At 39.7% G+C, this 15,357-nt stretch overlaps 1 protein-coding gene across 18 annotated transcripts in view; it reads left to right on the top strand.

Moving 5' to 3' along the window:
- caska (calcium/calmodulin-dependent serine protein kinase a) overlaps window positions 1-15,357 on the top strand; it is a 166,250-nt gene that overhangs the window by 126,425 nt on the left and 24,468 nt on the right. For 9 of the 18 annotated variants that reach the window (XM_080290965.1, XM_026144192.2, XM_080290970.1 and 6 more), the window contains 3 exons: window positions 1,394-1,471; window positions 7,375-7,422; window positions 12,277-12,357. In XM_080290965.1, the coding sequence (XP_080147091.1) occupies window positions 1,394-1,471; window positions 7,375-7,422; window positions 12,277-12,357 (207 nt within the window). The remainder of the gene's footprint in view (window positions 1-1,393; window positions 1,472-7,374; window positions 7,423-12,276; window positions 12,358-15,357) is intronic. The other 9 variants (XM_026144194.2, XM_026144191.2, XM_080290968.1 and 6 more) reach the window with 1 other exon arrangement.

The raw sequence follows: 15,357 nt of genomic DNA, 5'->3' as shown, positions 1-15,357 counted from the left end.
TCATAGAAACTGCTTTAAGTTTAAGTGTTACATCAATTTTAATTTTGTGTGCACTTGATGCAGCCAAAGAGAGAGATGTGGTTGTTGTTGCTGCTGAAACCTTGTGAATTTCTACTCATAAAACTTGGAAAGGTGTACTAGTTGAGCAGTTTTGTGCACATACGCACATTGACCGTGTTCTGATAAACATTAAGGCTCTAACCATTTTCTGGGTTTAAATATAATGTATATAATGTGTTTAATATAATATATAAAAGGGAGTAAGGTGTTGGGCCACCGCCTACTGTCAGAATGTCTTTGTGCTCTTGGTTATTAGTGAATGAAACATCAATGTTCCTAAAACATCCCCCTCATTCAGTGGTTTGTTGAAGGAGCTGAGAGCAAATCTAACGGTCAGAGGATGGAAGTGGTTGAATGGTTCTAAGGTGCCACACATTATTTTGCAAATGTGTGCTGTTCTTGTGGATTTCGCCTCTGTCAGTGCGCCCCGGGGCAGCTGTGGCTACACTGTAGCTGCCATCACCAGTGTGTGAATGACTGACTGTAGTGTAAAGCGCTTTGGGGTCCTCAGGGACTAAGTAAAGCGCTATACAAATACTGTTTCGCTTAGCCTTGGCCACAGAAGACATTATTCAAAATACATTTATCCATTCTTATTTGGTCTTTGAAGAGTTTTTCTTTTTTGTTGTCGTAGTGTTTTTTTTGTTTTGTTTTTTATTAATATAGTTTTCTCTCCATATCTTATGTGTCTCTATACACTGATCAGGCATAACATTGACAGGTGACGTGAATAACACTGATTATCTCTTCATCATGGCACCTGTTAGTGGTTGCGTTATGTTAAGGATTCTCTTGTCCTCAAAGTTGATGTGTTGGATGCAGGAAGAATGGGCAGGCGCAAGGATGCGAGCACGTGTGGGACACGGGCCAAATTGTGATAGCTGGACAACTGGGTCAGAGAATCTTAAAAAGTGCAGATCTTGTGGGGTGTTCCCAGTCTGCAGTGATCAGTGATTAAAAAGTGGCCCACGCGGTCCGATCCAACAGATGAGCTACTGTAGCACAAATTGCCAAAAAAGGTAATGCTGGGATTTTTGTTGTGGTTGTTGCTCTTTGTTGGGGTTTTTTGTAACTCGTATATGTATATTAGAACTCAACCGTGAAAATAAAGTGGAAGCATGTACACATTCCCACATTTTCAAATGTGTTCAATAAAGCGATATTGATGTAGCATCAGGAAGTTACTATGTGAATGTTGCAGCCATGAACAGCTTTGTCTGATATAGCAAATATGTAGAAGACGTGTCGTTGGTCGTGTTGACCTCAGTGAAAACTCATTTCTGGTCACAGTCTCGCTGTCCAGCTCATTGTCCTTGTGCTTTTTATCTTTCAGCTCTACGATAAGATCAACACCAAGTCATCCCCACAGATCCGAAACCCCCCCAGTGATGCCGTGCAGAGAGCCAAAGAGGTGAGAAAACGTGCATTATTTTCCTCCCACGCTTACATTCTTCACATCAACACTTGCATTCATGCGATGTGTGTGATGAATTTAATACCTCGTATGGATGACACACTTACTGCTTTTCTCTTGTTCACCACACACTTCTGTTTCTGCTCAGGCTGCATTAATCCTCTTGCTCACTAAAACTCTCAACTCTTCACTGCCATCGATCGCTCTGCTCACCTTTAAAGAAGCTGCTGTTTGTTTGTGGGTCTTGGCACAACCAGGGGTCCTTAAAGTGTGTCTGGGGTGGCCTTAACAAAATTGAAAATAATTCCCTATGATTTTCTTGTTGCTGTTATTCTAATAAGACATTAAGCACTAGAGTCTATGGAGTCGTATTTGTACTTGAGGTTCTGTTTCATTAAGGTCTGTTTATTTAAAAAAAAAAAAAAAGAGAGGGGAAAAAAAACACCTTCTGTTCTGTGAAGGAGAGGAACGAGGTACAAAAATACAGTATATTTTCCCCCCTTTGTTTACATGTGATTACATATGTGACACCTGCACTGATAGCCCCTGTCGTCTTCACAGTTATCCCTTAAATATCGGCTCTTCACGGAGTGCAGCTGTGTGGTGGGGCGACTTGGTGCTGTACTTAGTGTCTCTCCTTCAGGAAAAATCTCTCTCATACTACCAAACAAGAGCCTAACCACCAGCACCCTAGTACATGACAGAAAAGACAGAATGAGCCACTGAAGGAGCTTTCACATCCAGCTGATAGTCGCTCATAGAAGGGCCCATGAGGTTGCCATTCCCCTGGTAGAAAGTGCTTGCACACCCTGAGGCAACAAGAGATCTTTGGTACTGTAAACTATAAAGATGGCCTCCACAGAACGAATGGAAAAGCCTCTGTTTAGATAAAGCTTTACATTTGGCTAGTAAAACAGAAGAATATTGCCTGGTATGTGTGGAGCATGGTGACAGACCTCATGATGGAGGCACTGAAGACTAAAGTCTAATAAATGTTGTCCACCTGAGATGCAGTGCTTAGACGAAAGACTTTAGAAGCCACCATAGGGCCAGATAAGCAACCAGGCACAGCTCAATATGTGTTCGGTTAACTAAGCCATCTTCCACCCCACCGTCCAGGTCCAGTTACTATCCATAGCAAGGCACAGGGATGTGGGTAGTCACTGATTTGACCCTTGTAGAGGCTGGCTCTAAAACAAAATCCGGGAACAGGGCCGCGTGTATTTTTACAATTGTTAAGGGTAGGAAGAAAACCCTGAAAACCAGTGGAGTATGCCACTCCACCTGCAGCTTCACCACTGTGTGGCAAAACAGAGAAAACAGATATGTTGTCTTTCCCAGCACTTCCTACACAAATGTCACCCGTCTTCCTCAGGGTTGAACGCTAGAGCTGGTGACAAAACACATTTTCTTTGGGTTCAGTCAGCATTCTGCTAGTGTTGTAGACCCCAGACAGGCAGGGCATCCCTCATGCTGTTTCTTCTCATGTAAAGAGAAATAGTATTGAATAGAAGATCTCTTCATTTGCTTCAATTTGATAATAATAATAACTTTATTTATAAAGCGCTTTCAAACAAAGTGCAGAATATACCAAAATATTGAGCATGTCCATCCAAATAAGAATGGATACTACTGCATGGAAGACTTGAAATGAATGCTTCACAGGCAGCCTATGCCCCATCTGAAGAGCAGTGGCTAACTTCAGCACTGTCAGCTAAGCAAACTTCATATTTGTTAGAGGTTTTCTGAGGAATGATTGTGATGACAGCAGGATATATGCTGGCAGGGTTTCATATATGTCATCTGCCTTAAAGGGGTGAATATACGTGTTTTAAGATAGGAAACCCAGTGTTCCTTCTGATTGGCTACCAAACAAAATGTTTAAACAACAGGTGAGTGGGCTGTGTTTTTGGATTTCATGCAAAGCAAAGAGTAGAAAAACTGTCTGACACCAAGTGTTTAGAGCAATCTGAGCTGTTGGCTCACATAGATTAATTATACATACACTGACCTCATTATTTGAAACCTTGACCTTGTTTAAAATGAACATCGACCATTGGAGCATTATTTGATGGAAAATAAGTGAAAGCATAATAGGAGGAGCATAATAGCTTCCTTAAAGCTGCTAAGTGTAAATTTGATTCTGTTTGACCTGCAATCAAATCAGTCTGACAGTGAATTATACTTGATACAAGGGTGTAATGGCAGTCCAGCCATAAACACCCACAGCATCAACTTTACACGTTGATAGCTTAGTTGCAGATCTTACATTCTTAAATTTAGCAGCGGTGTGCTTTCATACTTTTCTGACTATTATTAAGCAACACTGGCTCGTCTTATGTCGTCAGCGACATTTCTCTTGTAAAATTAAAGTAAGTATTTTTTTTATCAGCAGCAGCAAGTGACAGGAGAGTTATCTGTTATAGATGCCAGTGCTGTACTCTCTTATTGCTGGAAGATGAACCTGCAGACACAGTGTAGATAATACTATAAAATCTATTCAAATAAATAAATAAATAAATGCATGCTAATATGTAGAGCATACATAGCAAAACTTGCATAGGTGGCCTGTAGCTGGTTACTGTAATGCTGAACCTTTGGTCATCAGATTGCCCCAATCAAAGTAAATAACAGTATATTATTAGTGACAGTATAGAATATCTGTGAAACCACTGAAAAGGTATCTTAGCCTATTAACACTAGCTAGCTAGTCAATGGCACCATGCTACCGTTTTCACTTATTGACTACATATAAAAGATTGATATGCCCACTATGACATCATCCACCGGTTTCTGGTCTCTACAAGTTGCATCCATAAATTGTGTGGGTGCTACACATGGATGCAGATACCTGCTAATCAGTGCTAAATAACATATAGACACAGTACAATAATGTCACTTACCTAATCTGGAACATATGTGTACCACACAGCAACCCATATTATTTGTCATAGTTCACTTAAAAATAAACATTGTTGAGAGGCACAGTATAGTAACTAACAATTGTGGATGTGAAGAGGAGAGCAATCTGCTACATTGGTCTATGTTACCACATCAGCCAGTCGTCCCTTAATTTAAGCCTGAACAATATCCAAATGGAGAAGTTTAAAGTTAGGTAGTTATTTTATTTTGTTGGCTTATTTGGGGCATGGGGTCTATGGTGATTGCTTTTGCAGCCATCCTCTAGTGGGATTAGAGTAATTCCATTTTCTCAGTGAGCTGCTGTCATTGATGACACATTACCTAATCTGAAGTGTGAATGTGTTCCAACAAGATGCCAGTAGTGGCAGCATTATTGTGCAATAGTAAATCTCTACCTGCTGCTATACCTGGAATGTTGGACCTTGGGTTGAGCTTTTTAACCAGCTACTTGAAGCCCTGCGTTTTCGCTGCGTAACCACATGAGTTATTTCCAGCCACTGTTTCCTCTTCCTGTCTTATGGCGTGCAGCTAGCAATGCTTGGTTAAATCATTTACTTTTGATTTGCACATATTTTCTAGTATTTGGGTTTGAAGGAAGTTGGTTTGGAAACATATTTGACAATGCTTTATCTTCTGCTTTGAGTTTGTGTGGGAGCCCCATCAAAAACCTGTCCATTATGCTAGCTGTGTCCAAGTTTGTTTGTTTGTTTTTTAATTCATACCGCACCCCCACTGCAATTGCTCTGCGTCTCGGCTCAAACTCCACTGAGCTCGTGTGTGTTGTTAGCCCAGGCCCCGCCTTAAGAACACACTGGCCTGTGTGTTTTTAAAAAGAGACCTACAGCGTCTGTATTTGACCTTCCTCATTACACTCTGCTACATGAGGCATAGACACAAAAACACTAACAATGATGGGTTTGTTAATGCTCTTAGTCTGGTTTTTCTTATAATAGTCTCCAGCATCTGACGGTGACTATGATGAGCTGACAAACATGCAGTTAGTCTGGCCTCACCATCAAGCAGGATGCAGAGAGAAGCTGCTGCTTAACAAGAAGGCTGAAAGAACAGGGAGCATGTGAGAGGAAAGAGTGGGACTGTGGTGTGCATTGTGAGTAGTTTTCTGAACAGCCATGCATGCAGGCAGCTGCACAAAATGTTGCTGTGTTTACGTGTGTGTGCTTTGTTAAGGGAGCAATTAAAAAGTCCGACAACTGAGAGAGTGGGCGAGGGCTGGCGTTGTAAATCCCAAAGCTCTCCAGACGGGGAAAACCATTTACTGGGAGCGGGGCTCTGTTTTTATGTAGCTTTGGTTCATGTCAAAGAGATCTGGCTAATTAACGCAGCTCTGTGTCTGTGGACTTCATTTGGGCTTATAGATTCTGGTTCACATTTTCAGAAAATGGATCAAGAGTTCGCGATGAAGCCACACCAGATGCAGTTAGTTTGTGGGAATAAAAACAGCGTTTTAGTGTTGCTGTCGCAGACTTTCATCTGTCTTTTATTAGTTTTAGATCTGTCTCTACAGAAAACCTACTGTCAGATACTTAAATACACACTAAATGGTGTCACCAAACTTTTTTTTTGTACAGAAGTATCCTGTCTGCTTATATTATTATTAAGCCATATAATTTGCCTGAGCCAAGAAGTGCAGTATATGGTGGTTTGGTGCCCTTACACCAGTATATGTGGAAAACACATGTTCACCATCGATTTATTGTTTTTAATTTATTGAATGATGGTTGTTTTGATTTCAGAGGAATTGGTCATGCTTTTTCTTATGAAAGTGTCATGTAAATACTGTTACAATGGTGCATGTTCATCCCAGCCATCATAGGGCAAGGGGCGGGTACACCCTGGACAGGTCGCCAGTCTGTCCCAGGGTTTTTGTTTTTCTTAATTTGAAACTCTGTTGATTACTTTGACCCCAAGTCAACTTAGTTTCTTTCAGCTGAGACTTAAATGGCAACAAAAAACTTAAAATAGTCCATTTTCAAAGACTTTCATATGATGATATGATTGAAACTAGGGTTTGATATTACATGGATGGATAGATGGGATGAAAGCAAACCGATAGGAGTTGGTCTTTGAATGATCAACGATCAGATCGATCACAGAAGATCGATGTTGCTGATCGTTAGTGGGATGATTAGATCTTTAATATATGACCATATTGCTAAATGGATGCTGCTGTCTCTGGATTATCTCTACCTTCTCTCAGATTTTCAAACTGCTTTGTCAAGTGAAGACTGATATGTTCCCCCTAAATTGGCAAGTTGGGAGCTACTTTTAGTCTTGATTTGTGAATATTGACGATGGTATTTAGTCCTAGACCTGTTCATGCTCTCCTCCAATTTGGCATTTCCTGACTGTATTGCACTGCTGTGCAAGGGAATTTTTAGTTCAAGTAAACAAGTAAACTTGTACTGGCCTCTAACTTCTCCAGCATAGTTTGACCTCAGAGTAACGTATTGTTTAATCTTGGCTGTGCTTTCAGGGACTACCCTGCCTTCCTCCTCTGCTTCACCTCTGTCTCTGCTGATTCACTCTGGCTAACACTGAATTGCTTTGAACCAATCAGACGGTAGCTTCCAGTGGGCTCCTGTGGGTTTCTGCTGCAGCAGGGCAGTTTGAAGACTATTCAAACTTCAGCAAAGCTTTTTCTTGCGGGCTGCACTAATACGCTCCTTTTTACCTCTACACTGTCATGTCTAATCAGTAAAATGAGTTTTGTTGGTGTAGTTTTGGAACTGTTCTCTCTCAGGAGGGAAGGTTTCACTTTGGCTGTTGATACTAATCTACACACAAACTACCCAGATTTACAGCCTGTTTAAAAAGCGGCTTGTACTGATTAAAGGCAGGGGTCGAACTTGATTTAACCCGACCTCTGTCATTACTGACCTTTAACCCTTTACCTGTGAGTCCTGAAAACAAGAGTCAACAGCTTTTATAATGCTTCTTTGTGTCTTCCTCCACTTAAGATTTCCTCCCAAGATGGAGCCTGTGGCGCTTTGAAACTTCTGGAAGATGTAAGACCTCATTACACTACTGCAATGTTCTCTGGGCATCAGTTAGAAGTAGTTTCCTTGGCTTTGAAAGTGTTACAGTATTGGATGGAGTTTTACTTAAGCGTGACTGCTGCAGTTTTGATCGGTGGGTAAATGATCACTCTTCTTCAAGTCCACATAAATATATTTTATAATCAAAATTTTAAGGGCAAACATTAAGCCACAACATTCTGTAATAGAGGATATAACCTCATAGAAAACCAAGGTGAACACTGCACTAAATTTAACTTTTCATTTTCTCACATCGGAGCTGTGTACCATATAAAAGATGATGTAACTTCACTCATTGATTGGCATTCAGTGTTAGCAATCTGACTGCTGCCATGGAGCTAGACGCTACAACATACAGATGAAAGACTGGAGTCTTAAATTATTAATTAAGGGTATCTAGCTTGGTTAATTTTGTAACATATTGTAAGTATTGGTTTTAAAACAACAAATTTTGACATGAGGCTATGAGGCTTGACTCCTGTCCAGGCAGCCTTAAATGGAACTGTAGTTTCTGCTAATTCCACATTGGCTCAGTATTTCCGCTCTGGAGGATTGCCCCTTGGCCTAAATACAATTGTGACATGGGGTCAGAGAAAATGACCTTCTGCCTGTCATTTGACAGAATGTATGAGAAATGATCCTCAACTTACACTGTGTATATATGTTGATCCATGGATCACCCCGTGCTTAGTGAGGCCCTCAATTTGAGGTTATCAAGCCTCAAACCGGGTGTTTTGATTGTCCCCACATTAGCTTTTTAAAACCAGTTTGACTGAAGGGCACTGCGTGTGACTTGTCAGTCATTGTGTAGGCCTTCTCTGAAGCATCCCCCCTTTTAATTTTGATGGGGAATATAATTACTGAATAAAACGAGTCTTATTTTATTAAGAACTAAAATTGGTGATTGAGATCATAAACTCATCAAAGGTCATGGGTCAGAGGAAGCGATGTGCACTTCTCTCATAGACTTCTAAACCATCAGAAACTGTATCTCTTGCCCTCTGCTGGCCACGAGAAAGTATGCAGGTTTGAGTCACTAATGCAGTGGTTTCACTTTTTAGATTCAGAAAGGTTATCCATATTTGTAATCTATTATCCTGGTATTACTCCAAAGCTGAAGACAACTTTTAAAATATAGATGATTCTCACGTAAATTCATAACAAGAGCTAAACATGTGATTTAGACTAAACTTGCCACATGTTTTCTCTTCAGCAAGTAAAAAAATTTAAAGGTCCACCGCATTTAGCCCAGAAAAGAACATCTGGTGCCTGGTGGGTGTTTCTAATTTCTATGGACATTTGTTCACCGTTGACATGGGAGGTGACAACACTGTTGGGGTTTTTTCTGTTGTTGTTGGTCTTTTTTGTTTGTATGTTTGTTTGTTTTTTAACTCGGATTCACATAACTGTGCATTTGCCTCAGCTTTTTCTCTTTGTCCAGCTGGTGGAGTTTTGTTTCTCATTGTAACTGATGGCCTCACAGTGATCCCTGGTGTGTAACTAATAGAGATGGACCGATCCGATATTACGTATCGGTATCGGTCCGATACTGACGTAAATTACTGGATCGGATATTGGAGAGAAATAAAAAATGTAATCCGATCCATTAAATATCAAAAAAGCACCTCACAAAACTTGCGACATGGCATAACTCAGCTCATAACCGTAGCACGTCGGAGCAGTGTGCTCACGTGATAGAGCGGCTGTGTGTATTTGTAGCCTTGCTACCAATCCAGCATTTCATCTCCGAGGAAGTGATCCCAGAGAGAAGTAAAGCAAGTGTGTGAGTTTATCTCTGAATGTTTGTAAAGCATTCCCACATTAAGCTTAACAACCGATATATGGAGCGACTGCCTCTCTCACTCTCCTGCTGCTACTTCAATGGTGAAACTGATCAATGATCAGCTGATCGGCTTTTCTGTCGCGAGTCCGTCTCTCTTGTTTGTTTTTGGCCCACTTTGCACCAGAAAGAGGAAACCAGCGGCTGAACAACAGCAGCACGTTTAAGCTTGATAAGCTGTTGTTAGAATTTATTTAATATTACTTTCTACACCTGGATCTTTTTCTACGTCGCTGACGGCTGGTAACTGTGCAGGGGCGGATCTAGCAAAGTTTAGCCAGGGGGGCCGATAGGGCATGAACAGGGAGAAGGGGGCACAAAGACCTACTTTTCTTTCTTATTCTCATTTAAAATGTCTAGCTTTTAATAAATAATTATTTGAATCTTACACCCAAAGTTTTAATCTGATGTAAAATGTATAGAAGTCCGTTACTGTATATAGTAACTATTAAGTCTAATATACCCTAGTAAGCTATAGTAGGGGAGACCGGGGATAGTTGTAACATTTTTGACATTTCTGTCTGTAAATTGGAGGTCTTTTAAGGTAGTGGATTCAAAATGTAATGCAAAGTATTTACATGTCTCTGCTATTAAATAGTGCAGCTATTTTCTCTGCAGCACAATTACCCATTGCATGGTATGGTCTCAAACACGAAGAGTGAAATGTTACAATTAACCCCATAGTCTGGGTTAGTTGTAACATATCCTGGGGTGAAATGTAACACAATGAAATAAGGGTACTAACAAAATATTAACATGTAATCTTTGTTTATTCAACACATGAATGCACTTAGAGCCATTTATGTAGCTGTGTGTGTGTGTGACAGAATGCAGAAATCTAGCTTTTGAACATATTCCAGCCCCCCAAAAAACACAAATTATGGAATTTTCTGCAACTGAATATTTCATTAACTTTGGTTGGTCTTCCTTGAGTTTGGCCTCATTGGCTCAGTGGGCATTATAACCTACAACTCTTGCACCAATTTTGAACATAACAATGAAGCTGAAAAAATGTAGTTGTTCACCAGCATCGCAATTCCATTACTTTTTTATCATGGCTTACCTTGGTGTGGTTTGCAAAGTGCTTCAGAAAGATGAGGAAATCTGTTTCTTGCACCCATCCTGATTTATTTCCACTACCAGTACTTCCTACTGGTCCATCTCTGACACAGTGGCCTGCATAATGTATGTGTGGGGAACACAAACAGTGGAGGAATTGTGTTGCCAATGGCATTAACCGCATATACAAATGCGACCAGTGAACCTCTCTCTGCTGATGTCGTTGCCCCAACTTGTTTAATATAAGTTAAAGTAATAGTGTGGTAAGTTTTAACATCTGCATTATTGTTACAACTAACCCAGACTGTTGCTGTTACAACTGACCCAGACTCCTATAGCCATGAACTAGCTAACATTACAGCCAACGGCTAAAACATTAGCACTAAAGACCTACACAGAATATATCCCCATAGACATACAAATAACATAATTTAAGTTTGATGAGTTTAACTGCAAAGCAGATAATGCTATTACAAATTGAAATAAAGTAGAAAAACTTACTTTTTGGCATACAAATTACTTTTTTCATGTTAAATTGTCTGTGTTCGACAAAATGTGCTGATTTTTCACATGTGATAGCAGAACTGAATTGTGCATGCACAGGATGAGTCACATCATTTGAAACTTAGCCCTGATTGGAGAAATTGAAAGTGTTACAACTATCCCCGGTCTCCCCTACTTTTTCCTTTGGGAAGGTACCATCTGTGCAGTCTGCAACTCTGTTGAAGAAAGATGTTGAATCTATTTAATTATTCTTGAAAAATAATTTATTTCTGGGCTTTTTTTTTTCACACTGCATCAAATTGATTACGTCGATTAAGCATCATGAGGTGGGGGGTGGTTCCTTATTTTTTTTGCAGGGAGTTTTAGAACCCTATTAGTTAGGGTGCTTACTCTTTAAAATACCAGAATAGGGAGGATGGAGTAGGTTTAAGTTTATTAGATTGATCAGTGTTGCTAAACTATGAAATATTTTGGGTGCAGTGTATTTTTTGCATACAGGTATAACAGAATAGCTTTAGTGTTTTGTTTTGTTTTTTGTTTTTGTTTTTTAACTTGAGTATAAACTTATACAAAAAGCACCAAGATATTAAAATAACAGTTTTATTGATTAAAAAGCACTATATCGGATTCATATCGGTATCGGCTGATATCCAAATTTATGATATCGGTATCGGACATAAAAAAGTGGTATCGCGCCCTAGTAACAATTAATGGATGCAAATCTATCTATCTCCGTACACACATATTTTTAGTTCAATTCACTTGCCAAGAAACAAACAAAACACAGGGTTAAAGGTGAACCTGACCGTTTTTCCTCTATAGTTTAAACAATAATGTTGTCCTGTAAAATGTCCATGCAGTTCTCTTAAGTGTTGAAATAGCATCCATATCTGGCTATTACAGAGGAGATGCGATTTTTATCTCATTTGGCTGTACTTGTGACTTAGTTGCTGATGTATTAATGCATGTTGCTTTGACATGCCAGTAAGTGCCAGCTCTTGAGGGTAACAAGTAAATGTGATTATTACAGTGTAGCGATAATGAATACCTGGACCCCATGCACGTTCGTGAACTAAACACTGCTGTTTGATATGGAGAAGTACATTGAAACTCCTCAATGCAGAGGCCTCACCTCTACAATGCCACATTCACCAGTCAGGCGCAACATAACTGGAGCTGACATCAAGCCAAGTGGCTTCCACAGGGCAGGAGGAGGAGCAAAAGCTTGACCAGATTCTTGACTTGCTGAGTGGTGTCCAAAGTTGGTCTCGCATTAGGAGGTGGTGTTGGAGAGGAACTGTGAGTGTTGTTGGTCTGCGCTGCCTACGCTGAAGTGGCCAGGTCGCATTGGAAGGAGGGATTTGGGCATAAAGAAGAGCTACTGAGGCATAAATTAAACTCTTCTCTCTGTGTTTCCTCAGGTACTGGAAGAGATCTCTTGCTACCCAGAGAAGCACGAAGCTAAGGAACTCAGACGGATAGTAACCCAGCCACATTTCATGGTGAGTGGGGAAAAAAATCCCACAGACACACATTAAGAGGTTCTCATGTCCATTTCTTACAGAAATGTGCACAAGGCCCTTTAACGAAGCATTTAGAGTCCAGATATAACAAATCAGAATCTCTCTAAATGTTGTAAATAGCACTTTTACATGGTCTTATTGTTGTCTGCACAGATTAGATAGGACTAAAAAGAAAACATGCACAAGAAAGATGGAGTGCGTCGCATTGGTATTGGTTTATTTAAGTGTTTAAAGATCAAGTCATCTAACATGAACTGTGTGGAAATGGAAGGGTGTTTCAAGTGTCTGCGAATGTGATATATATATACATAAATACATCTGATTTTCATCACTGATCAGTGTTGCTCAATATCACGTGGACAGACCGACAGAGAGAGGAGACGTAAAAAGAAAAAAGACAAATCGGTATCAAAATGAAGTGATAGGGAGAGCAAAGTTGAGGAAAAAGATCAGTAATCAAGACAAATGGAAGGAGAGGGTCCTGGCTGTGAAGTGAGAGAGGAGGGCGGGCGTAGACGGAGGTTAGTAAGGCGTGTTTGATGCGATGTGCTGTGTCGGGTCAGAGGCCTGGCTCCTTCATGGTGCTACAAGAGCGTAAACTGACGTGTTCCACATTCCAACAAGTTCAAGTGAGAACTGAATACAGACGATGCCCACGGATCCATGCCAGGATTTTGACTCGTCTAGCTCTGATGTACACACATGAGAGTAGACTTGACTTTCTTTGTAGGTTATTTTTAACAAAGTAAACCTGTTACTTTGAGGTGTAGGGTTTCAGAATTAGTGTTCAGATGGTATTTGAGGTATAGAAAAACATTAGCAAAGTGTAGCTAAAGTTTAGCAATCCTCCCCACATGGCTGCTGCCCCTTTTCAGGGAATATTTTTGAAACTGAAATGGTATTACCTTGGCCTCCAGCAACAGTGTGATAACTCTTAAAGTTGTTTTTGACCAGGAAATGTCCTTCAACACATACATTAAACTAATATGTTTTGAAATGGCACTTTCATTGCTATGTAGATGATACCCAGCTTTATTTATCTATCAAGGCAGATAATTTAAATAAACTAGTTCAAATACAGACATGTCTTAAAGAAGTAAAGACCTGGATGATCTCTAATTTCCTGATTCAATATTTAGATAAAACGGAGATTACTGTACTTGGGCCTAAAAATCTTGTTGTCTAACCAGATGCTTGCATAGATTACCTTGGCCTCCAGTAACACTGTGAGAAATCTTGGAGTCGTTTCGACCAGCATATGTCCTTTAATGCACACATTGAACAAATATGTGAACTGCCTTCATGTTTTTGCCAATATCTCAAAAATAAGAAACATCCTGTATCAGAGACATCATCAGAGCAGAAAAACTACTTTGTGCATTTTTAGCTTCTCAGATTATTATCAGGTCTCCCTTAAAGGTTCCTGAATTTAAAATTCTCACATACAAAATCTTGAACAATTGTATCACAAAGTTTAAAAGGTTTAAGACTTTTCTTTTTGATAAAGCGTAGAGTTAGAGCTGGATCAGGTGATCCTAAAGCATTCCTCAGTTATGCTGTAGCAATAGGCCTAGGCTGCTGGGGCCTTCCCATGATGCACCGATCACCTTTTAATGTCTAAATAAAGAACAGGATCTGTGTAAGCTCACGTCATCTTATTTGTCATTTGAGTGGCAGTGATGCTGACATGGCAGAATCCCCACAAACCCCACAGTCCAGGACATTATTTATGAACTTTGCACTGAATACCGCATTATTTATTCTTTTTCTTTTTTTCTTCTTTTTTTCGACATGGGGATCAGTTTAAACAGCTTAAAGCACTGTCCATTAACTATCTCAGTCTAAAATTTTCTCGTTTTAACCCTTTAAAACCGGTCGGAGCGGGCACGCTCCGTTGTGCATATCTATTTTTAAATCTCTGTAGAACTGCAACCACGTAAGCTAGCGCAATGATTTTTTTTTTTTTTTTTTGCATATGAAACCGCAGGCGTTGTACTTCTTATGCATTCAGTTTGTCCTAAGTCACAGTTTCCTTCCACATATAGCTTTGCAAAAATTGCGTAAAAAGCATTTGCAGCAACAAAAGCATAATAATCCAGAAACGCGCATTGCCGATCCGATCAGCTGTTTGTAACACTTCCTGTGTCGGAATAGACGTCAGCACGAACTAGGGCATGTCTGCCATTACCTGCCCGAAACCAGAAGTGACGTCATTTTTGCGGAAAATGTAGTTTTTTACCTTCAGGGCCTGATAAGCCTATACTGGTGTTTTTAAAAGTCATGTTTGAATTTATGCTTTTCTGTGTCGTTTCTGGGATGCTTAGAACTCAAATTGCACTGCTGGAAATTCTTTGCCAATTTGCATTTAATATTTATTTTCGTTTTTTCTGCAGTATATAAAAATTGGTGTATCTCAAAAATAAAATTATGAAGACACTCAAAATAAATTTCCTGTTGTTGTAAACTCATTTGTGCAACTTTTTTGTATTTACAATTTTGAGGCATAAGCCTCTTAAATTTTTCTAACTAGAAATATATGTAACAAAACAAAAACGATTAAAAAAATTTTTTATAGTTTTTTTTTTTTTTTTTTTTTTTTTTTTTTTTGCATGTTTTTGCAATTTATATAGTTACTATGCACTAAATGCATACATATTATTAAAATTTGGGCTATAACAGTTGTACTGATGTAAAGCAACTTGAAATGCTCCCAAAAATGGCACTACAGCATGTAAAAATATAAAGATAAGCTCTGGCGGACTTAGTTCTATGGTAGGTCTTAAAGGGTTAAAGCACACAGCATGAAAGGATCAGTTGAGCACTTAACCCTGTTTTCATTAGGGTGCACAAACACACACACACACACACACGTACTTGCACCTACAGACACACACAGTTTTCCTGCAAGTTGTGCAACATGAAGTGTCTTCTGCGTGTGATGTATTTTGACACTGGAGTTAGAGAGGCTGCCGCTGCCTT

Source organism: Astatotilapia calliptera, chromosome 16 (assembly GCF_964374335.1).
Source record: "Astatotilapia calliptera chromosome 16, fAstCal68.1, whole genome shotgun sequence".
Lineage (NCBI taxonomy): Eukaryota > Metazoa > Chordata > Actinopteri > Cichliformes > Cichlidae > Astatotilapia > Astatotilapia calliptera.
This window is presented reverse-complemented; position numbering and strand designations above follow the sequence as displayed.